The sequence below is a fragment of the Borostomias antarcticus genome (assembly GCF_949987555.1).
Source record: "Borostomias antarcticus genome assembly, chromosome: 23".
Taxonomy (NCBI): domain Eukaryota; kingdom Metazoa; phylum Chordata; class Actinopteri; order Stomiiformes; family Stomiidae; genus Borostomias; species Borostomias antarcticus.
Window position 1 is genome coordinate 1,662,776 of NC_140256.1, and position 24,192 is coordinate 1,686,967.

Genomic DNA, 24,192 nt, shown 5'->3' on the forward strand with positions numbered 1-24,192 from the left:
ATTTGCCACACGGTGAGGCGCACACAAACACATTCACACACACTCACTCACTCACTCACTCACTCACTCACTCACTCACTCACTCACTCACTCACTCACTCACTCACTCACTCACTCACACACTCACTCACACACTCACTCACTCACTCACTCACTCACTCACTCACTCACTCACTCACTCACTCACTCACTCACACATCTTCAGCGGTCACTGGTAGAATTTGTCCTCTGTGTTTTCCCATCCAAGCCGTCCTCCTCCAGGGGCAGCCAGGAGCAGTGGGCAGCCATCGTTCATGGTGCCGGTGACCAAGTCCAAGTGCTCAGTCTGAGTCCTGGTCAGGGACCGGACTAAAGAGCATCTGTCCTTCTGCATGTTTTTCCTATTGGGTTCTTGGGAGGAAAGCCTAGCGAACATGCAAATTCCACACAGAAAGGCCCACAACCTTCTTGCTGTGAGGCGACAGTGCTAAGTACTGCGCCACCGTGACGCTCGTGATCGATTCGGGTTTCAGTGTCTTGCTCAAGGACACTTCAACACACTGTCGGGAGCCGGGATTGAACCGGGGACCTTCCCATCCCCAGCAGGACTCTCATACTCAATTTCTATTTCGTCTAACTTCATTATTCAGTCTGAAAGTTCTCCCATTGCAGACATTTTCTGAGATCGGCGTTCCCGAAGAGGGAGTCCTCAGCGAGGAGTTGATCCCCTAACCAATCAAAATCATCATCATTGCATTCAAAGGACACTGATTGGCCTGGTTGGAAATCCAACCGAGAAATCACTCTGGACGAGAGCAAAACCAGACCCTGAGCAACCCCGCAAAATAAATTGCTACTGTCAAGCTACTGATGAACTGAATTGTGGGTAAACTGTATCTATCAAATAGACAAGGACTAAAGAACACATCATATAAAACATCAGATAACATAAAACGGGAAATTGTGCCAGACGGTGAAGGGGTCACAGGGGTCAAGCGTCTGGCTATCATTCTAAACAGGATCCACTCCACATGCTGATAACGGCATGGTGGTAATCCCCATAATCTGGCACAGCGTGGGTGTGCGGTGTGGAGAGACCGGCTGCCTTTGGGGCGAACGCTGACCCACATCTGTTCTTTCAACCATGCGGGATCGGGGACACTAAATGTAATTGATTACACGGTTCAATGGATCAATTCCACCTGGAAAATAAATAACACCAGCAGATTAGGGTTTAACGATCAATGTACTTGGACCATTCAACAACTACTTTCACATATAATCCTCTGTGAAAAGATACTGGGGGTTTAGCCTCATCATCCTCACTGAATAGGAAATATCCGCTGTTACTACAGTATGTAATATATTTATAAATATACCGTAAAGCCTCTCTACAAGACAAATGACATGTAGTTCCTACTGTGAGATTATTCCCTCATTTTCTGTTCTAGACAAAGATTACTCTAAACACAGAAGATTTTTTTTTTCCAAAGAGTGAGTGTGATGAATGTTACTGAACAGCAGATACAGTACAGCCGAACTGTTGACCCACAAAACAACAAATAATTATTTTTAGAAAAACACATCCTCTCAGACGAGGAAAAAGGCAATAGGCTTAGGCCTGGATTATGGTTTATGTTTTCACAACAGATGAAAAAGTGATTTTGACTGAGAACCACGGGATTTAGAAAACATCCCTCCTCTACTAAAATAAGGCCGGCTTGTCCATTGATGCCAGACCTGTAGCTTTCCTCCCCCCTCCCTCCCCCCCTCCTCCCCTAGCTTCAGACAGGCCTGACATTAGTATTCTGATGCAGCTTCCCCCAAGCAGTAGCCAGTGCCAGACACTTAATTTGTCATTTATTGGTCCATGACAACTAAAGTAATTGAACCTCTTGCCCACAGAACATCTCTGCCAGCCTAGCGGCCTATTCCTTCTTTGTGTGAGGGGCGGAGCTTGGGCAGCGCCCGAGGACCTTGGTGGTAACAAGGAGCATACATCTAATTTTGGGTGGGCGATGAGATGGTTAGCAGGCAGGCACCCCTGACACTTTCACTTGCTGCATGGCCCCAGACCTCCAATGAAGGCAGGCAGCCGGGAGAGGAGGTAGACAGCGTGGGGAGGGGAGAGGAGGAAGAGAGGGGGGTGAGGGGAGAGGAGGAAGAGAGGGGGGTGAGGGGAGAGGGAGACAGCGTGGGGAGGGGAGAGGTAGACAGCGTGGGGAGGGGAGAGGAGGAAGAGAGGGGGGTGAGGGGAGAGGGAGACAGCGTGGGGAGGGGAGAGGTAGACAGCGTGGGGAGGGGAGAGGAGGAAGAGAGGGGGGTGAGGGGAGAGGGAGACAGCGTGGGGAGGGGAGAGGTAGACAGCGTGGGGAGGGGAGAGGAGGAAGAGAGGGGGGTGAGGGGAGAGGGAGACAGCGTGGGGAGGGGAGAGGAGGAAGAGAGGGGGGTGAGGGGAGAGGTAGACAGCGTGGGGAGGGGAGAGGGAGACAGCGTGGGGAGGGGAGGGGAGGGGAGGGGAGGGGAGGGGAGGGAGGGGAGGGGAGGGGAGGGGAGGGGAGGGGAGGGGAGGGGAGGGGAGAGTTTGCAATTCGTCTCTAAAGTCCATATCATTTTGTAAATGCAGATTAGAAGACAATAAATGCAAGTGCAATCAATAAATGTAAATACAAACCCATTCCAGCTGAAGAAAAGTGTAAACAACAAGAAGAGGTCTGTACAGCAAATGACATCAACCTGGAGTGTATTCAACTGCAAATGCATTGAGTTTTCTTGTGTGAGACATTAACTGCTACTTACTTAAGATACTAAAGCATTATGGAACGAGAAGCCGTGGGATGTCACGGATATCGCCACGGCTAGCGGGAGCGGTTAGGCACGATGCGCAGCGGAGTGCCGTTACACCCCGCTAGCTGTGACGATATCCGTGACATCCCACTGCTTCTCGTTCCATAATGCTTTTATACACCGGTTGCCACATTTATCCGTCAATATTTCAGAAAGAAAGACAATACGAACTTTAAAATGTGTTTTTAATGGAAGTATTTGTTAATCATTTGCGGATACTTCTGCTGAAAAAGGGAACGTTGCCAGGCAACGACAATGCTACAGCACATCTTTGTAAACATTGATCTGGATGTTGCCACGGCTACTAATAAGAGGTGGATTGATATTTAAAGATGTGTGAACATCCCATTTTAGCGTGGGGATATCGTGGTTATCAGCACGGCTGGAATGCAAACCGACCAATAGAGACAATGGACCGGATCTATACCGTTGTATTATTAAGAATAAAGGACATAACCAGTCAGCAAAGGGTATTTCAGGCGCAATTCAACATCCCAGTGCAACAGCAGCTCTCTCTGGTTAGAGCCTGTTCGGACCCTTTCTGCTTGTCTGACATGTTGTAGAGTATTTATGAGCAACAGAGTAGGCCATGAACTCAGCATCTCTCCTGAGCTGCACACACCCGTATCCAGGACCTGCTCTCTGGCTCCCGATTCACAAGACATGACCTTCAGGAGGACCAGGCCACGGCGCCAGGTCCGTGTCAAGAACACATGATTTATGACCCGTAGAAAGAGAGGGGGGAGAGAGAGAGAGAGAGCGGGGGAATGAAAGAAAGATAGAAGAGAGAGAGGAGGGGAACTGAGAGAGAAAGATAAAGGGAGAGAGAAAGAGAGAGGGGGAGCTATAAGTCAGCGACTTCGTCCAAAGGAAGTTTCTAAATTACACTGATACACTGGCTGGGTGTCAATTCTGATGGTGGTTTCAACTCGGTCGGCTGGTTTCATTAGGCCCTGATGTCTGTGACTGACGTTAAATCTGACACTTTCCATCAATTTCAGACCTTATTTTCACTTTATATTGCACACTGCAAGCTACAGATTTTCAGAAGAAGTTTCTTATTGCTAATGGGTGCTGCTCTTATTGATGTGTATTAAGTAGGATGGCTTTTCGCATGCCTTTAGGAATGACACCAAATAATATTTAAATTTTCCAATAATATACTGAAATTCTGTATGATTTTTCCGTTTCCGTCAGAATCAAATGTCTTTAGCTTGTTTTCATGGAGCTTTATGAGGGCACAGCCACCATGGACATCTGCTTGATTGTAAGATTAACTTATTATACTTAGTATACAAGGACTGCATACCCAAAAGTCACACAATGATCCATAAATCAATGCCATAGCTGATAGTGTTCTGAGAGGTGTCCTGGTTCTCCCAAAGCACTTCTACAAGCTCCAAGGCCCCCCCTGTCTCATGGGCCATTACCCCCCCCCCTACCCCCCCCCATCTCACCTCCAGCCCTGCTAATTTGGCATGTCCAGACAACCTTGACATCAATCACCAGAGAACGACCAATTAGCCTCTTAGCCTTGGCCCACGCTAGCTCCCATTAAGTCTCTGTAGCCCATTCTGCCAATGGGCAAAAATTCATTTAACATATTTTAATACAATGAATAATAAATATATTTAAAGTATGTTAAGAGATGCCCCTGCATATTATGTAATTAATATGTTAATATCATTCAAATTGCCTTTTCCATAGACATTACAACAGTGAAATTATGCTTTTGCTTTCTCTGTCTCCCTTAAGCCGACAGACAGCCATGGGAACTCTATGTTTGATTACACCCTTCAGTCTGCGTGACAGGATTTCTTTCAAAAAACTAACTAATGCTTTCAGGGACAATGTATAAAAAAAAGTATAACTATTATCTATGCCCTGCCCCCCTCCCCCCCCCCCCCCTCCCCCTCCCCCTGCCCCCCCCCCCTCCAAACCCCTTCGTAGTCTGTGAGCTTCAATCATGACAGAATGAGGTGGGAATTGACAAAGAGCCAAGAGAATTACCAGAAAAGGAGAGAATTCAATAATGTCAAACATGCATTGGCTGGGAGATCGATACAAACTCCTGATCTACAATTGATGAAATGCTTCTGTTCTCGGCTCCAAGGATAATCCCATCCTCTGATTTATCTGTGGTGAGAATGCTTAACAGAACATGCAATATTGATCTCTCTCCGTGTCCCCTCCACTCCATCACCAGTCTATCTCGCTTTTTGTGAGTCATGTAAGGCAACAACAATGTTGGAATGGAAGACATGAAAACCACATTAATGCCATATTGAGTCAGTATCTTAAAATGTCAGATAAATTGTTACTAACAAGAACTGGGTGGCATTACAGATTAGATAAATGAAAATGTGGCTCTGTTATTGAACATTGGTTCACTGTTGCTCATTATTTTCCTTTATGTTAGAGGAAATCATTTTTGGCGCAGTGGCAGTAATTTCAAGGACCCAATTTACAATAGAAAATATCCAATTGAAAGTCACAAAGAGAGATAGAGATTCATAAAATACAAAAAGACCAGTATATAAACAGTAGAAAGAAGACATCCTGTAGAGTATATCAACCCTACTGCACTGAGTCACTCATTATTAGAGACTTTGCAACATAAATTGCCAGTTCTAAAGTTACAAAGACAAAGGAAGGTCAAGAACAAAGCTTCAGGGGCAGGAAATGTTTCCACCTGGAATAGAAACGGGCTCAAATGGTCATTGAATCTCTTATTTCAATAGAATTATGTCTCCTATGAGCTTACAAGCATTTGGCATTAAAGATAACACAAAATCCTATTACATTCTTAACAGCCTGGCTGCCCCTTGAGCCACAGAGTACAGGGAGTAACAACGATGAGGAAAACCTCAACTCTTCTTCTCTGACGGATCATTAGTTATTCCAGCCAGCAGAAAGCCCATTAGCTCTGCCATTTAGTGCACCCACACCACAATCTCAAATGAACGATAGATTGAGAATAAACAGACTCCCTAACTTGTTACCTCAGCTTTCCCTTACAGATTGTGCTTGAGTAACGTTCTGCTACGGAGATCTGACCGAAAACTGGCATGGCCACCTGTACACTTAATAATAGATGGCAGCAGAGAACATCTTAAACACATTTGTGCTTTGACCTTCAGTTACTTGTGGCTGGTTTATGATATGATGGGAAAATTCAGTCACAAGGCACAAAACTGATTTTTTATTTCAGCGAATAAACAGTGACCTTTTCGTCTCAACTACACATTGTTTCGAAAGAAAAAATCTAGATCCTCAGTAGAGGGATGCGCTGTGGCTTATGGGGCCGGGGTACATTGTACCATGTAAAGGCTAGTCCTTATCCTACCTGGCCCTGGCCCTTTGCTGCATGCCCCCCCCCCTCTCTCTCTCTCTCTCTCTCTCTCTCACTCTCTCTCTCTCTCTCTTCTCTCTCTCTCCCTCTCTCTCTCTCTCACTCTCTCTCTCTCTCTCTCTCTCCCTCTCTCTCTCTCTTTCCCTGTCTCTCTCTCTCTCTCTCTCTCTCTCTCCCTCTCTCACTCACTCTCTCTCTCTCTCTCACTCTTCTCTCTCTCTCCCTCTCTCTCTCTCTCTCTCCCACCTTTCCTGACTGTCCTTGCACTGTCCTATACAAATGAATCAGAAATGCCCTAAAAATATATCTCAAATATTTATATATATATATATATAAAAAACGATCCTCATAGGACTTCAACATACTACAGTATGCAGAAAAAAATGTTTCAAGTTTGATCTACACAGTAGGTACTACATGTGTGGCCAAATACAGATACGGTTTTGGGATTTTTTTTTCTGTTGACAGACATTTGGCGTACAACACTTTTCGACTGAGTATAAATTAAGATTTATCCTGATATCAGACAGAATGGTCAACTCCACTGCACTCCATTGAGAACTTTAATTCAGAATCTATAAACTTTTAGTGGGTGGACTCGAAGGTGGAAATATTTCAGAACTAATTATATACCATTATCCAACGGGTAGTTCCGACCTCGCAATCTGATTGGTTAAGAGCCATTGTATATGCCACGATATACCACAGGCAACGTAGCCTCGCGTCACCAGTCTTTCCTCGGGGATTCTGACCAATCCAAGGGGGGGGGTTCTGCTTTTTGACCAACCACAGGAGGGGGGGCTCTGCTTTTTGACCAACCACAGGAGGGGGGGGGTCTGCTTTTTGACCAACCACAGGAGGGGGGGTCTGCTTTTTGACCAACCACAGGAGGGGGGGGGGCTGCTTTTTGACCAACCAAAGGGGGGGGGGGGGGTTCTGCCTTTTGACCAACCACAGGAGGGGGGGCTCTGCTTTTTGACCAACCACAGGAGGGGGGGGGTCTGCTTTTGACCAACCACAGGAGGGGGGGCTCTGCTTTTTGACCAACCACAGGAGGGGGGGGGGCTGCTTTTTGACCAACCAAAGGGGGGGGGGGGGTTCTGCTTTTTGACCAACCAAAGGGGGGGAGGGGGGGGGTCTCTGCATTTTGACCAACCACAGGAAGGGGGGGGCTCTGCTTTTTGACCAACCACAGGAGGGGGGGCTGAGAGGGACAAAGACGCACCGCGGACTCTAGTGACGCCACGTCTTCCCAAGCGTAGCGTGTCGTGTTAATCACAGTCTGCCACCCCGCTGGGAGACGACGAGCAACCAGCAGGGGAAGACGGATACATGGTGTTGGAGAAACAGAGTGCACAAGCAAAAAGAGCCTAATTAACCACCAGCAAATGAATTAGCCGTTCTGCCCGACTTCCTCTCTCGCTCCTTGGGTGCCTTGAGGCTAGTTTCTATACATAATAATAATAACACATTTCCGTCCACAGTCGTCAAAAATATGCAAGGTGCAAGAATCCGATGCCATACAGTAGAACCACAACCCTTCAATTTGCACTAATTACTAGTAGAATGTATTGTAAGTCACTTTGGATAAAACCATCAGCTAAATGATTGTAGTGTAATGACAGTAAAAACCGATAGATCTTTCATATTTCAATGCAGGCAGGCGTTGATAAATGTGGGGGAAGTGCTGCAATAGAAGCAGAGCCCACTGAGAGTTCCTTTCAGGACCGTTAACTTTCCCACCTTGCTTGTCCCCGCGACCTTTTCACTTCCCCTGCACGGTGCGCTCCTCAATGCCTCCATTCTGATGCGTTCAGAGTAGCACACAACTCAGGGAAATCCACACTGTCGACCTTTCGCTCAGTCTCAGAGATCTCAGACTCGCTCAGTCTCAGAGATCTCTCAGACTCACTTCCAATTCCCCGTGATAAAATCACGCTTCTTCCTGCTATGAGAAAGTGTGTCTGCCTCCGGCGTGGAGCGCTTCGATCATCCCGGCCTCCTGTCTGGGCTGCCTGGCGTTCTGTCTGATCCACAGAAACCTGTGGTACCTGCTCCACTTCGTGCTGTATACCATGGGTTCCCAAACTCCATCAATGTGGGCCTCCCCTCTGAAAACAGTGACACACCCGCGCCCCCCCAACCCCCCAAATTTGTCCATTTTGCAAGGCAGCGTTAGCTAGCCCATAACGTTACACAGCTAAGTTAGCTCGGTGGCACCTGTTGCTAGTTAACGTTATGACGTTTTCGCACAATACATTCATGCCTGCGGGGGAGGGGCTCTCTCTGCACTATCCACAAATTTAGTATTCATCTCTCCCATTATTTATTTAGATATCCTGACCTTTAAAAATATGTTTCATTCATAAAAACCATAGAAAATTATTATTATTATTTTTGATTTAAAAAAACATGTTTCCCTTTTCTATTTGTATTTTTATCACTCCGCACCTCCCCTGAATTTCTTTCGGACCCCCCAGGGGAGGCCCGCCTCACAGTTTGGGAACCCATGCTGTATACTAACTAGAATTTTATTTACTTTCTATATGTCACAAGGGAGATACACTGTATGTATGATGTACTATACTGTGTACATCATACATTATTTTAGAAAACAATGTTAATAACTCATGAACAAGTCATCATCCACATTGTTTACCTACATGATGTTTACCACAACCACATGACGTTTACCACAAACAAAGCCTTTGGCAATGTATGCGTTTGTAGCAAATACACAGGACAGGAAAAGAGTCACTGCACAGTGATTTGACCGGCAAAGTCTAATACATTTTTGAGCCCACCCTTCGCTTTCATCTTTTAAAGCAAACATCAATTTGACAGTTTGAATGAATGGTAGTTTCTATGGTGAGTTCCTGAAAGTCTGAAGGAGGGTTATAATCATGGTTCATACATCTGGCAAACCAAGTCACCATGCAGTAAACCTTATTTCCCATCTACAGACACACACAACACAGAACAACGGGAGAAAAGATTCAAAATATCTTTTCCCCGCACATTATAGAAATTTACCTCTCGTGCCCCGCAGTGGAAATGGATTTTAGTAGGGCGATGGGTCATACCTCACATTCCCTGGAGCCTGAGATGGTGTATGTGTAGGGTCCGGTCCCATTGACCAGCATATCCATAGTTTCAGAGTTTGTAGGTTTGTAGTCCACATAGTACTCTTGCAGAGGCGAGCTAATGGTACGTTCCGTCTCTCGTACCTTTTTCCGTCGCTTTTTGCTCACAGAGCGCTGCTGGAGCTGCTTGAGGCTGCTGGGATAGCGCCGCCATGACACGTAGATGACCAACAGGATCACCGCCACCGACAGGAGGAGCGCCACGCTGCCGGCGATGATCTTGTGGAACGAAACGTATTCGGTATCTGGGAGAGGGAGGTTTGGGGAGACGCCTGAGGGAGGGGGGGGTGTGGCTGTGGCATTCCAGGTCAGCTCCTCGTCCGTTCTACCCAGGGTGGGATGGGGGTGGGGGTGGGGGTGGGAGGTGGAGGTGTGGGGGGATGTGGTTGAGATAGACGAGGTGGACGTTACTTTACAGATATCAAGTGTCTCTACCACGTCGATAACTTTCTCCCCCTGAGCTTCTTTGGGGGCAGCACAGATCATACTTGACTCCTTGTTGCCCTTGAAGCTCCTAAGCCAGGCGACGAGGGGGCAAATGCTGGGACTGCAGTACCACACGTTACCAGCCAGACTGATGGTGATGAGGGAGATCCAGGCGTTCACTGTCTTCTGGGACATGTTGCTGAGCTTGTTGGAGTCCAGGTTTAGGGTCTGTAGATTGGGGAGGCACTGGAACGTACTGGCGTCTAACTCTTGTAGTTCGTTTCCAGAGAGGTCCAGTTTTTGCAAAGAGGTCCACATCCAGGTAAGACCCTGACTTAATAACTTGATCCGGTTCCACTGTAAATAGAGCGCCCGCAGGTTGCCGAGTCGAGGGAAGTGAGAGAAGTTTATCTTGGAGAATTGGTTGTGTTCCAAGTGAAGCTCGATGAGTTTGAGAAGCCCGGCGAAGGCATTTCGAGTGAGACTTCGCAGTCGGTTATAGCCGAGATCAAGAAACTCCAGATTGCGACAGTCCTGGAAAACTCGCACGGGAACAGTTTTCAAGGAATTCGAGCGGAGGTGAAGACTAAGTAGCTTCCGTAAGCCCTGAAACTGACCGGGAAGGAGGACCTGCATCTTATTATAAGAGAGGTCAAGATTCCGTAAGTTCGGCACAGTGTGAAAAGTGACGTTTCTCAGATGCGTGATCTTGTTGGAGCTGAGAATCAGCTCTTTGAGCCTCCGTGCGCCCTGGAAGGCGTGGCTGTCCACTTCGCTGATGTAGTTGTGGTCGAGATAGAGCCACACCAGCTGGCTGAGGGCGGAGAACTGACTGGCTCGGAGACTGACCAGGCTGTTGTATCTCAGGGAGAGGCCTTGGCAGCCGCCGGACACGTTGTTGGGCACGTCACGGAACGCGTTAGACTCACAATACACTATTTTCCCATCGCATCGGCAGCTCTGGGGACAGGGGCGTTCGCGGACAGGGCCCGGGGCCGCCACCGGCCTGGTCTGCACCACCACGGTTATGATGATGAGACATCGACACCACACCAGAGATCCTGCAGACACACAGGGACACACGAAAGAGTAGAAGCTTAATTCTCCCTACAGGTTTGAGACTCAGTTTTAACCCTTTTTTTTCTTTTTAAACCTAGAACATGATGGCTCGATGAAAGTTACTGTTCATCCCCTGGAACCGACTTTGACAGAGTGCTGAATTCCCACACTACTGCAATAATCTACAACAAACGCAATATCTATTTTGGTGTGACCGTCAACAGGTTTGAAGTTGAAATGTCGAGATACCGGTAGGCTACTTGGTTTTGTCAGTCTAACCCTAACCACCCCCCTAACCTACACACGCAATCCAAACAGTAGGCTACTATACATTATACACTATTCAATTCATACTATTCAAGTAGGCTAATACAAAGACGGTGATGCGAACTGTGGAATTTCATTGAGGACGTCTAGTTCATTTATTTAGGTCTTATGTATTTATTTTTATTAGCAGTGATGCGGAAGGCATAAGCCACTACTTGAACTATATCATGATCCTTTAGAAATATGTGTGCAGTGGTGGTAGCGTAGCCTACACACTACAGTAAAACAAAATATGTGTTTACATACCCATGTCTGCGCGCATCTCTTGTCCTAAGGTTAGAGTCCCCGCTTTATTGATCCTAAATCGTGCATGTCGCGGTCAGTCGGCATCGGGTCTGAATATCCCCAGAAAGGAGCCGCGCGGCTCCGGATAGAAACGTCGCTTCTGGGCACCGCGCACCTGTCCTTCCCTCACAAGTCCGGAAATTATTTGAAAAGAAGTACAAGCTTATCCCTGTTAGTCCTAAGTCTCAAAAGACAAAGACAGACTCCGTATGCAAAGAAAAACACTCGGAGAGCATATACTTGGCACTGACAATTCCTTTGAGGGGAGATTAAGGCGAAATTCTTGGCGAGATTTGTGAATTCTATTAATTAGTTCAATCAAGACGTAATGTAACAAACAGGACATGCGGAAACCGTGGGGAATGTATTCCGACGGAGATGGGCTTATAGCCTGTAGATTTATAATCCAATGTAAATCATTGCTGGGATGAAGACTATAGGCTACTGTTGATCGATTATAATGCTGCAGACTGTAGGCAGCTGCATTCTCCCTTCTCGCTGTAGTCTTAATGCAGCCTGTTTTCCCCCTGGCTCCGCCGCCCATGTGGACTCTCTTTGGGTGCCCTCTCCTGGCCGCGGCGCGCCCTGGTAGCCTAAAGGATCACACCTTACTGTTCCCATGGGGACACGGGGGACTTGTGCTGCTGCATACAATAAAACACTTACTAGGACTATAAACATTGTGACACACATTTGGACATTTTCTACAATTTGCCCTAGTGAGTGCTCATATTTCCCAGATTTCGGGCAAATTACAGTCTCCTGGGTGTCTTTCCATTAAAAACACATAATGCACAATAAGATTAGGCTACATATCATGAATTAGTATAGCCTAGACAAAGACAAGGCCTATAGACTTTTTAAATGGTTATCTAGGACTTGTTTTGTGGTAGGCTAGAATATCTCTGTTTTGGTGTTGTCCCCAACCCAGAGTTTTCAAATACATTATAAGGCCATATCTCAAACATTATTTATTATAAATGAATGTGTTTTTTTATTATTATTTTTTTTATAAAAAAAAAAAAGTATATTAGGCTACTTCATTTTTACTTAAACTAATATATTACATGCACACATTAAGCTTTTTTTTTTTTTTTTATTACTTTATTTTGTTAACATCTACCTGTCCCTTGATATCGCTGTCATCACCATCACACTGTGCATAATGTACAGTAGGTCTACTTTTTTTTTTTCCAAGAAAGTTTATTTGGTAGCCATAGTAATCTGAGGTCATAGTTTAGCACATGGCTTTCAAGTTCCTGTCCTGTTATCAAGAAAAGTAGGAAACTCTACTCTATTCTTTGTGTTTGGCGTGTACACTTATCACGTGTAATATGAGTTGTATTTTTGTACATTTAAATAATTAGAATGATTTGTGTATCACTTTTATATATTTAGTTTGGTATACATTACATGTAGCCTAGCTAGCTACAGCATGCTAGTCATCCATGAGGCTAGTTGTTTTGCAAATGGCAAAAAATGTCATCACCAACATAGTCATCACCAGCACATCACATTGTGATGATGATGACGCCAGATCCATTTAGTACATGATTTAGTATCAATCAATCAATCAATCAAAGCTTTATTTGTATATACCCAGAGGCAACCCAGTGCGCTTTACAGAGAACAAGGGAGGTGAGCATACGTCCCACCCCTACATATTCCAGAGGGAAGCACAAAAACAGTAATCACCCGGGGGCCAGATAAGTGAGCTGTAAAAATTCTTCCCTAACCCCTCTCAACAAGGCGATCGAGCAAGCTCCAGGAGTATGTTTGTCTACCGGCTAAGAACATTTATAAAGCAATAAATAACATTAAATTACATTTTCAGAGTAAGAGAGGCTAAAAACATCATAGGAGAGACATGGCAAACAGTGGTGTATGTCTGTGTGTGCGTGAGTGTGCCTGGGCCCAGATAGAGGCAGGGGTCAGGGGTAGGGAGGGGGTAGGAAAAGGATACGGACCCAGGTTAGGGTGAGGGGAAGGGGGACTGGGCCGGGGGTATGACAAGGGGGTATCTGACTCAGGGTGGTCTGCTGGTGACAGTGGGGCATCCACTGGACCTGGTTAGAAGATAGGAGGGAGAGAGAGAGGCACTAGGGAGAAGGGAGGCAGAAAAGGGTTAGTAGCACACAGATTCATAAAAGCAACTCAGCTATTAAAACAAGCAACCTTGAGCAAGCTCCTGGAATATATTTGTCTAAGGCTAAGAACATTTATAGAGCAATAAATAACATTAAATTACATTTCAGAGCATCATGGGAGAAGTATGGCAAACACTGGTGTATGTCTGTGTGTGCATGAGTGTGCCTGGGCCCAGTTAGAGGCAGGGGTCGGGGGTAGGGTGGGGGTAGGAAAAGGATACGGACCCGGGTTAGGGTGAGGGGAAGGGGGACTGGGCCCAGGTCCAGGCCTAAGCCAGATGTGGACTGATGTATGTTTGTGCGCGTGTGTGTGTGTTAACTAAATACTACGACATCCACAACTGACACGGGAGTATCGGACTCAGGGTGGTCTGCGGGCGACAGTGGGGCATCCACTGGACCTGGTTAGAAGGTAGGAGGGAGAGAGAGAGGCAGTAGAGAGAGGGGAGGCAGGATACGGATAGTAGCACGCTGAGCCATAGAAACAACACAGATATTACAACAGAACATGCCTGTTTCAGGGCAACCAGCTTCTGTACACATCTAGATATACATACAGTGCATAGCAGGATATACACCAATGTATACAGAAGATTCACAGGTAGGTTTGAGGCTGCCTTTCTGCGTCTCAAGGTCCTGGCTAGTGATTGTAGGCTAGGCCGAAAAGGTACGTCTTGAGATCTCGCTTGAAGACCTCCGTTGTTTCGACCCTTCTTAGGCACTCCGGCAGGGTGTTCCAGAGGTTGGGGGCATAAAAACTAAAAGCAGAAAAATTAACAAAAATGTATAAATTCCCTCAATTTATCATCTCAACCAAGTTAATGAAGTTATTGCTCTCAAAAGGACAGATGAGTTGATTCATATCAATTAGTTATATTCAAAACTATTTGAAACATCATGCAAAGCTTAGTGACTGATTGTCACTCAAGTTCTTGACCTTCTTGGCATCTGAGCGAGGGACCCAGTCATCGTTTCTGATTCAAGGCTCTGTACATTTAGCGCATATTGCTAATACACTGCAGTTGTTGTGTGATAACAGGGAGCTGAAACCGATCAAACCAAGTCAAGCAGCACAGCAACACCTATTGTAATGAGAACATAGACCGAAGATCCCACATCAGGATGGAAGATTACACCAGGCCTACTACAGAGGAAAATGCAATGATTAAAGCAAACATTTAAAACTAAACATTGTTTTCCCCAGCATTATTTCCCGAGGAGCCCCAGAGATCTTTGTTAATTACTATAATTACACACCATGGTGAGACTGTGCAATGTGGATTGATTTCCTTTTTCTCATCCAAGCTCTTAAAGGTTCTTCTAATCACTTCTTTCTCCCTATAGAACTCCTCAGCAAAAACAAGGTGTTCCACAGTAACCTACTGTAGGCCGGGGCGAGCTAGCTCGTTCATCTTCCCTTTCTGTAACAGAGGGTTTTCTACACAATTCAAAGTGTATTTATTTTGTGAAATGAGCTGGAAATAAAGTGGATTTAATTTTTGTGACTTGTATTTAGTATCTGAAAACACATTGTCTGTAATTCTTACAGTAAGAAGGAGATTTCGATATGTCTTGCTGTCATCTTTATCAAAATAGTACGGTATAGTGTTTATTTATTATCCCATGTTAAGCCACATGGACTCAAAGTTTCACTTTCATCTCTGGTGTGTAGAGTACCAGTATGTGGGCTCTTATTTATCATGTATAAATGTTCACCTAACCCATATTTACTTATTGAGTAGATTAAGCCTGCTTGTGTGTTCATAACATATACTTGTGCACTACATCCCAATATTCAACATTCTCTTTCTACTTAACTCCTCTCAGCAAGAACTCAATTCATGACAAAGATTTTGCCATGGGATCAAACGCAGGCTTTCTTTTGTTCCCCAAACACATTATTGATTGTCAGTTTCGAAAACAAGGTCTCTTAAGCTCCTTACCTTGAGAAGCACTACAGCCCAAAGCAATAGTGCCTGCTCATCTCACCCCAGCAAACCAAATTGCCTTCTATGAAACTTTGATTACTATCTGTGACTGAGCCCTGAATTATAGAACAAGGGATAGGCCTGCTCGTTCCTGGATAATGAATCCCACAGTAACGCATTATGTAAAAATATCAAATGCAATTAGAGAGGAAACGTACAGGTCTGAGTTACTGAAGAGTGTCTGAAACTTTAACATGGTTGTGATTTCCTCTCTTGATACCTTGGCTGGTTCTGCCTAAACTATTTAACTTTAATTAAAGGGAGAACTTCACAGACAACATGATGCTGTGAAGCCTGGTCCGCTGTCCACAGCACTGTACCAACTGTACCCAGATAGCAAGCGGATGTGTAATGATTCTGGGCCATATATGGGCCAGAACTAAGCCACAAGGGCCAGATCTGGCCTGTATATGGCCCAGATCCGGCCTGTATATGGCCCAGATCCGCTTGCTATCTGGGTATCTTTTAACAGGTAATGATGTTCAAATTTGACTTATCATTTTGTTTACCTCTGTACTCCCTTAGTTTAGCTATGTTTGCTAAAAAATAAAAAAAAATAAAAGAAGCAATAAAGCAGTATGAGAATCAGAATCAGAATTAGTTTTATTGCCATTGTAGTTTTACAACAGAACTAGGAATTTGTTCTCGGGCATGGTGTCCTTGAATGAAGTAGCGTAGCACGAAAAAAAAGAGGCCTATTTCTAAAAAGAGGAGCCAGGAAATGTTTCATTGGTCTGTTCATCTGCTTCTCCATTTTGAGGTACGATAATATGTTGACATTTTTGTGGATTAACATCATCCATCTCTCCTCCCAGGTTAACATCATCCATCTCTCCTCCCAGGTTAACATCATCCACCTCTCATCCCAGGTTCGAGGGCTTGATGGATGGTTCCTTTCATCGATGGATGACACCGCAGCCCATGTGTCTCTGAGGCCACAGCCTCACGCGCTTAATGGGAAACCCTGTAGGAACATAAAGAAGGATGTGATCCTGTCTGGTGTTAAGGTCACACTGTACCAGCGCTCTGCTAGCTTTAACTTACTTATGGTATTAGTAATCATTTTGTCATTAAACATCTCCATCTTGGATCATATTTGAATTTGAATTTTGAATTTATTGAGGATAGCCCCTTGAGATGTATCATCTCATTTTCGAATACAATAAGGTACAGACATAAGACACAAAGTTACAGACTATACAAAACAACATAGACACATTTTGTTTGGATGATATAATGCACTCAACTCAGTCAGTGAAGCTACTAAGATGTTTGAAAGCATTTGATATGACACTTTCATTTGGCGGCCCAAGAAATGCAGGACACATACAGGCATGATCCTATCATACCATTCTAGGATGATAATACATAGTAGTGACTGTCCAGACCAACCTGTGACAGGTGTCACTTTTTAACGGGGATTTTAGGAGGGATGTAATGGTGCAAGACTGCCACCTGCTGGCCCAATATCTAAACTGAGCAGATCTGAGATCTGATCTGAGTTTTATTCAAACTATCATTTTTGGCATGGATTATATTTATAGCTCACTTTTATGTCATAGATGATTGACTCTTAGATTATCAGATATTTGTGGTGATTTAAAAAGCACTGCAGACAGTTCAAGAGTGCTATTCTTAACATAATTAATAATTTGAGATCAATCAAAGTGGTCCAGGTAGTTTTTTGTTTATTTGATGTATTCATGTGTTGCACAGTTTGTTCACCTCTGATTCTGAACAGAATTGAATCATTAGATTCGATTAGTTTTAGACAAAGAAGACTATTTTCTTTGAGATGTTCAATTTTTCAACGAAAATGCCAGTGCAAAACAGCACAATGTGTTTCCCTCTGCGCACATAAGATGCTGCTACTCCCCAATATGTTTCATATAGGCCTACTGTAACTATAGGCAACATGTTTTGGCGTGTCTATTACTAAACTCCTGCATGACATCATCAGCAGGCATTCATTAAATAAATAAAAGAAAAAAAGAAATAGCGTGGTCATTCTGGAAAAAATAAAAATTCCATGCAGAGCTAACATCTAGCAGCCTGTAATGACAATGTTTAATCCTGACAAATTATGTCGAATTATACCATCGTTTCCCTAAACGAAAATCAAAAATCTAATTTGATGTTAGTGCGATTAAATAGAGGACAGTTCGTTTAATCCTTCCATCTGCTCTGATTTCTCAAATGTATTGGTGTATTAGGGCAAAGTAGGGCCTCCGTTCGATGAACAAAAGTGCACATACAGTATAACCTACACCCCCCCCCCCCCCCACACACCCTCCGCCCCCCCTCCCTCAAGCACACGCACACAAACACTCACACACACACACACACACACACACACACACACACACACACACACACACACACACACACTCTCTCTCTCTCTACCCTCTCTCTCTCTCTTTCTCACGCGCACACGCAGATGGAGATGGAGAGAGAGAGAGAGAGAGAGAGAGAGAGAGAGAGAGAGAAAGAGAGACTTGAGTGGAGAACAGAGAAGGAGAGCAGCAGAGTGCGAGAGAAACCTTACAAGCGATTGCAATACGTGTGTCGCTAAAATCCGTGCTGGAACTGATTTGTATTTTGTATATCCTATATAGAGCCTGCTAGCTGGCGTGTCGTTAAAGTAACCTACAGTGATGATGAGTGCTCTACGTCTTTCCACCGCAGATTTCTGATACCCAGTAGTTCGAAGACCATGCTCCGCCTTTTTATAAACATGTTTTCCATGTGGATCATCTCTAACTCTGGCACATTTTCGAATAGCTTACCCATTTCAAAAAGCAGGTGCATTTCATGATAGAAGTCCATGCTCCTCTAACTGTTGGCTCGGACTGGCTCCTTTTTCACTGACGATGGGTGAGTGACCACTTTATGATTATGTTAAACGAATGTACAGCTTAATGAACGAAGTTTTTCATGCGCTTTATGGTCGGTGTTTTTATTTATTAATTTAGGCCTATTTGTTATAGCCTATATAGGTAGAAGAGTTCACCCTTTGGATTGTATTTACCAAATACAACCCAATGGGCTAAACCCCTCTATAGACTACCTATAAATACTATTTAGGTGTCAATATTGTCCATTAAAACTAACAAATCTCACCTTCTGATAATTATAAAGAAAAATGCTAACGATGCCCTTATTGTACAGTATATGTGTTCATGCGTTCATATGTTCATATGCAAATTCTGCTGCTATAGGGCAACTTATTTGTGATGCATGGGGTTATGCTAAATTATTAATTTTCACTTGAAAGTCTCCCTAAAAAGATTGATATGCAACAGTATTCTTCCAGGTTAATAGGCTGGGGGTCCACTCCTTATGGATATGTCCTATCATATCATATATCATGGATGATATGTGCTATTATATCATATATCATGGATGATATGTCCTATCATATCATATATCATGGATGATAAATCCTACTGTATCACATCACCTGTCCCCCTCCAGGTTCCCCCATCTGGGATGGGAAGCTGTCACGTCTGCTCCTCCACGTTTCGGCCGTGCTGCTGCTCGCCCAGGGGGAGAGAACCTGTCCCTTCAGCTGTCGCTGTGAGGGGAAGATTGTTTACTGTGAGTCTGGGATCTTCCAAGATGTCCCAGAAAACATCTCGACCGGCTGCCAGGGTCTGTCCCTGAGGTACAACAGCTTGTTTCTCCTCCTGCCTTATCAGTTCGCCCACCTCAACCAGCTCGTCTGGCTCTACCTGGACCACAACTCCATCAGTGTCATAGACGGCTTATCCTTCCAGGGGGTACGGAGGCTCAAAGAGCTCATTCTCAGCTCCAACAAGATCGCACATCTTCACAATAACACGTTCAGCGCCGTGCCCAACCTGCGGAATCTTGATTTGTCCTATAACCAGCTCCAGAACCTGCAACCCGGCCATTTCTATGGCCTGCGCAAACTCCAGAACCTTCACCTCCGCTCCAATGGTCTAAAAAAGATCCCCGTCCGAACCTTTCTGGAATGCCGCAGCCTGGAGTTCCTGGACCTGGGTTACAATCGCCTAAGGACCCTCACTCGTACTGCTTTCCTGGGGCTGCTTAAACTGAAGGAACTTCATCTGGAACATAATCAGTTTTCAAGGATTATTTTTTTCCTTTTCCCACGCCTGAACAACCTCCGGGCCCTTTACTTGCAATGGAACCGCATTAGAACCATCAATCAGGGCTTGCCTTGGATCTGGAACACACTGCAGAAATTAGATATTTCAGGGAATGACATCCAGATCTTAGACCCTGCTGTTTTCCAGTGCATGCCCAACTTACAAATACTCAATCTTGAATCTAACAAGCTCAGCAACGTGTCTCAAGACGCTGTATCCTCATGGATCTCCCTGACAACCATAAGTCTGACAGGGAACACCTGGGACTGTGGCCCCAGCATCTGCCCCCTGGTGGCCTGGCTGAAGAACTTCAGAGGGTTCAAGGACACCAGCATGATATGCAGCGGCCCCAAGTCCGTCCAGGGTGACCGGATGATGGACACGGTGAGGAACTACTCCATATGTGAGGGCTTAGATGTGTCCCTCACCGCTGCTGTGATCACAAGCCCGGCTTCAACCTCTGCTGGTTACACCACAAGACCTCCATCTCCCTCTGTCGCAATAAGCCAAGCTCCACCCGCATCCCCAGCACTGAGACTAACCTCCTCGCCTCTCCCACGGGCTGTAACGTATTCAGACATACAGGAGTCAACGCTGGAGACCTCCAACACCCCATCCGCACCATTTATCCCAGAGCTAGACTTCGAGCACATGGCCTTCCATAAAATCATTGCAGGTAGTGTAGCCCTGTTTCTGTCAGTGTCATTGATCCTCCTGGTGATTTATGTGTCATGGAGACGCTACCCCAATACCATGAGGCAGCTGCAGCAGCACTCAGTCAACCACAAGCGCAGGAAAAAGGCCAACAAGCAAGAGCTGAACCTCAACTCTCAGCTGCAAGAGTATTACCTCAGCTACCATACGAACTCAGACACGATGGACACTCTGGTGGACGAGGCGGGGCCGTGCACCTGCTCTACCTCGGGGTCCAGAGAGTGTGAGGTGTGAGGTGTGGGCTCCATCTTAACAACACACTCTACAGCTGAGAGACAGAGGTACAAGGTACTGCTGGATGCTATTTCTTTGTTTGGCCGTCTTGTTTCTTAATAATGTAATTGCATCACTACTTCTCAATGCTCATTTATTCTAAATGCCTACGATTATGCTCCCGATAGAGGTAGCTGGTCATGATATTAAGGTTACAGTAACAAGACTATTTGGCGGTTTATGACAATTGCGTTTGTGTAACTTTGTAAAAAAAAAAGAAGAAAAAAAAAAGATCTGATGTGTGTCATAGGCGCATACCGTAATAAGCATACATCTGCTGAACTTTGACCTGTGGGCACAGCACCTGTAATCACATGGGCAGATAAAAAAAAAAGGTGGGGTGGGTTTATTCTTTTGCTCCAAATGTGTTTTTACTGAGTAACATTATACAGTATATCACATTTACACTCCCATGCCATTGTAGTACTCACATAGTATGAACACTGCAGAGCTATAGAAACAGTGTGGAGGCCAAAGGAAGTCAGTCTTAAAGCTTGGTTGCTGTGAATTTGTGAAGAGCTGTATCACCCTTCCTTTTCCATGCATTTCTGTGGATGAATTGAATGAATGATTTATATGAATTGATTGATTAATACTAGGAATATTGAGATTGCAACCCTTTCACAACAATCACTCTCTATCCCCGGACATTTCTAGAAGAACCATGCTTGTTTACTCAAATAGAATCCATTTGGGGGGAAACCTTAGTCTTTCAAATATTCCTTTAGTTTCTATCATTATCAATGACATTCAGTATAGTAGAGCAAATGTGTACAGTTCTGGCAGAAGCACTTATTGCAATGACATAGCTCTGGGGGTAGAGTGGCCAGCTGGGAGACTCAAGGTCCCCGGTTCGATCCCAGCTCCCGGCAGTGTGCCGTTGTGTCCTTGAGCAAGACGCTGAACCCCGAGATCACTCACGCACGGCACAGTGGCGCAGTACCTAGTTCTGTCACCTCACAGCAAGAAGGCCTCCGGGTCTTTCTGTGTGGAGTGTGCATGTTCTCCCCGTGTTCACAAGGGTTTCCTCACAAAGAACCCAATATGAAAACATGCAGAAGAACAGATGCTCTTCAGTCCGGTCCCTGACCAGGACCTGGACTGAACACTTGGACTTGGTCCCTGAGTGCTATGATCGATGGCTGGCCCCTGGAGGAGGACAGCTGGGATGGGACAAATACAGGGAACCATTTCCACAGGTGACCCCAGAAAATTGCATGTGTGTGTGTGTGTGTGTGCTGTGAGCCGTGTCGCCTCTCACTATGTGTGCAACGTGTGTGTCACTGTGTGGTAGGGCTGCACAATTAATCGTAAATTAATCGAAATCGCAATTATGACCTCCAGGATTAACTAATCGCAAAAGGCCGCAATTAATGTGATTAATAATTTTGCTTTGAATTGAGTGTGCTAGGACTACACGGACGAATCACAGGCACTTATGCTGTCTGACCAATCACATGCGTTCCCGCTGAGTGCGCTGTGCGCAGCAATTTCACTGAGAAGACAGATACAGTAGCAGTAGGTCAAGACCAGTGTCACAAGAGTACCCGCAGCCGTGAGTAGTGAAAAAATGAGCGCAAACGAGGTCAGTGAGTTAGTAGCAAGAAAGGGATCAACGTCCGTGATTTGGGAGCATTTTGGTTATTATATATAAATATTATATATTAAATATTAATCGCAATTATTAATCGCAATTAGCATTTTGAAGCAAATAATCGCAATTATTATCTTTTGTCATAATCGTGCAGCCCTACTGTGTGGCCAAAAAAAGACCCCCCCAGTACTGTAAAAAATGCTTTTCATGAGGTTCTGTATGCTCGGAAAGGTTTAAAGGTGCTGTATGTGGTTTGTGATTTCCTCTTAGACTAAGGAAACATTTTGAAAGATTTTGAAAAATGCAACCGACAAAATCCTCACCTACTCAAAAAAGTGTCGACAGTGACGTCATTTCTGTCTGTCGACACTTTCAAAAGCGTCATACAACCAAGTATAAATTAGCCTTTGAAATAAATGTGAATGTGTGACTTCCAAAGATTACAGATTTATTTCATTTTAGTGTCTGAGCACTTTATTTATTAGGGGCCAAGCCCCGTAGGGGCGAAGACCCTATTGTAATTGGTAGTGTTATTATTATTCTTTTTCCGCCATGGGAGCCTATGCCAGGCCCTATAGCCGATTGGTAACTTTTTACGAAAACTTGGCACGATGGTAGAGGCTTATGGCCCGAAGCCATGGAGCAAGTCTCACATTGATTGGCCAAAAGGGGGCGCTATAGCAGCCGACTGAAGTTCCGAACTTTGAACAGGCATATCTCAGGCCCCGTTTGACCTACAGACATGACACTTTGCACACATATGTCTCTCCTCACGATGAACAAATTTGCCTCAAAGACCCATAACTTCCGGTTATATAGATTTTCCGCCATTTTGAATTTTTTGAAAAACGCTTAAAATCTATCTCCTCCTAGAGACTTTGACCAATCTGCATGATACTGGGTACACACAATCTAAGGACCGATATCTATAATTCCATCTCGGCAAAAGTAGAAAAAGTTACATTTAACAGCAACTATGAGCCAATGAAAATGGCATGGGGCGTGGCTTTTCACATAAAGGGGTATACTTTCTTAAGGGTTGTGCAGAACACCACGCCACTTGGTAGACATCTGTGCAGATATAACCTGAGGCGGCCACTGCATTATTGGCCGAATCAAACCAAATGGGGGCGCTAGAGAGCTCATTTTCAGTTTAGGCCTAACCGCCATGCAGAGCTTTCCGAACCACGGTCCAGTGGTACCAGGGTATGTCTAATGGTCACTCGAGAAAGAAGAGCCTGATTGGCCACAGGGTGGCGCTATAACAAGCCAAAATACATAAAAGGGGCTAAAATGCTAACTTTGAAAGGTCATATCTCATGCCCCGTTGGAGCTAGAGTCATGACGCTTTGGAGGCATATATGTCTCATCAGGTTGAATAAATTTGCCTCAAAGAGCCATAACTTCAGATTATGTTAATTTGCAACAATTTTGCAATTGTAGAAAAACACTTAAAATCTATCTCCTCCTAGAAAGTTTTGTCAATCTACATGAAGCACAGTAGGTAGAATCTAGCAATTAATATCTAAAGTTCCATCTCGGCATAATTTAGAAAACTTGATGAAAAGAGCCACTATGAGCAATTGAATATTGCAGAGGGTGTGGCTTTTCACAAAAAGGCATATTACTTCTGATGGAATAGATGGAACACCACAAAACTTTGTGTTCATATCAACAATGTCAGCCTGAGGCAAAGCCTCCATTACTGGCCAGATCAAACTGAATGGGGGCGCTAGAGAGCTCATTTCCTGTTAAGGCCTAACCGCTTGGATGGTATTTCCTAAAACAGATATAGTAGTACCAGAGCATATCTTGAGGTAACTCAAGAAATATGAAGCAGTTAGGCCAAAGGGTGGCGCTATAACAAGCCAAAATTCTTAAAAGTGGCTTAAACGCAATTGATTGCTGTAGCGCCCCCCGTGGCT

General features: G+C 44.8%; 2 protein-coding genes across 2 annotated transcripts; one reads left to right on the forward strand and one right to left on the reverse strand.

Moving 5' to 3' along the window:
* Positions 1-9,255: 9,255 nt before the first annotated feature.
* Positions 9,256-11,383, reverse strand: LOC311324788 (leucine-rich repeat transmembrane neuronal protein 4; the record flags this gene model as incomplete). The annotated part of the gene is made up of 2 exons (XM_084457381.1): positions 9,256-10,808; positions 11,380-11,383. The coding sequence occupies 2 exons, from the start codon at positions 11,381-11,383 to the stop codon at positions 9,256-9,258; spliced, it is 1,557 nt and encodes a 518-aa protein (XP_084313507.1).
* Positions 11,384-11,443: 60 nt separating this feature from the next.
* On the forward strand, positions 11,444-20,634 carry LOC311324789 (leucine-rich repeat transmembrane neuronal protein 4-like; the record flags this gene model as incomplete). Its single annotated transcript, XM_084457382.1, has 2 exons — positions 11,444-11,573; positions 19,028-20,634. 2 exons carry the CDS (start codon positions 11,444-11,446, stop codon positions 20,632-20,634), a joined length of 1,737 nt encoding a protein of 578 aa, XP_084313508.1.
* Positions 20,635-24,192: the final 3,558 nt, after the last annotated feature.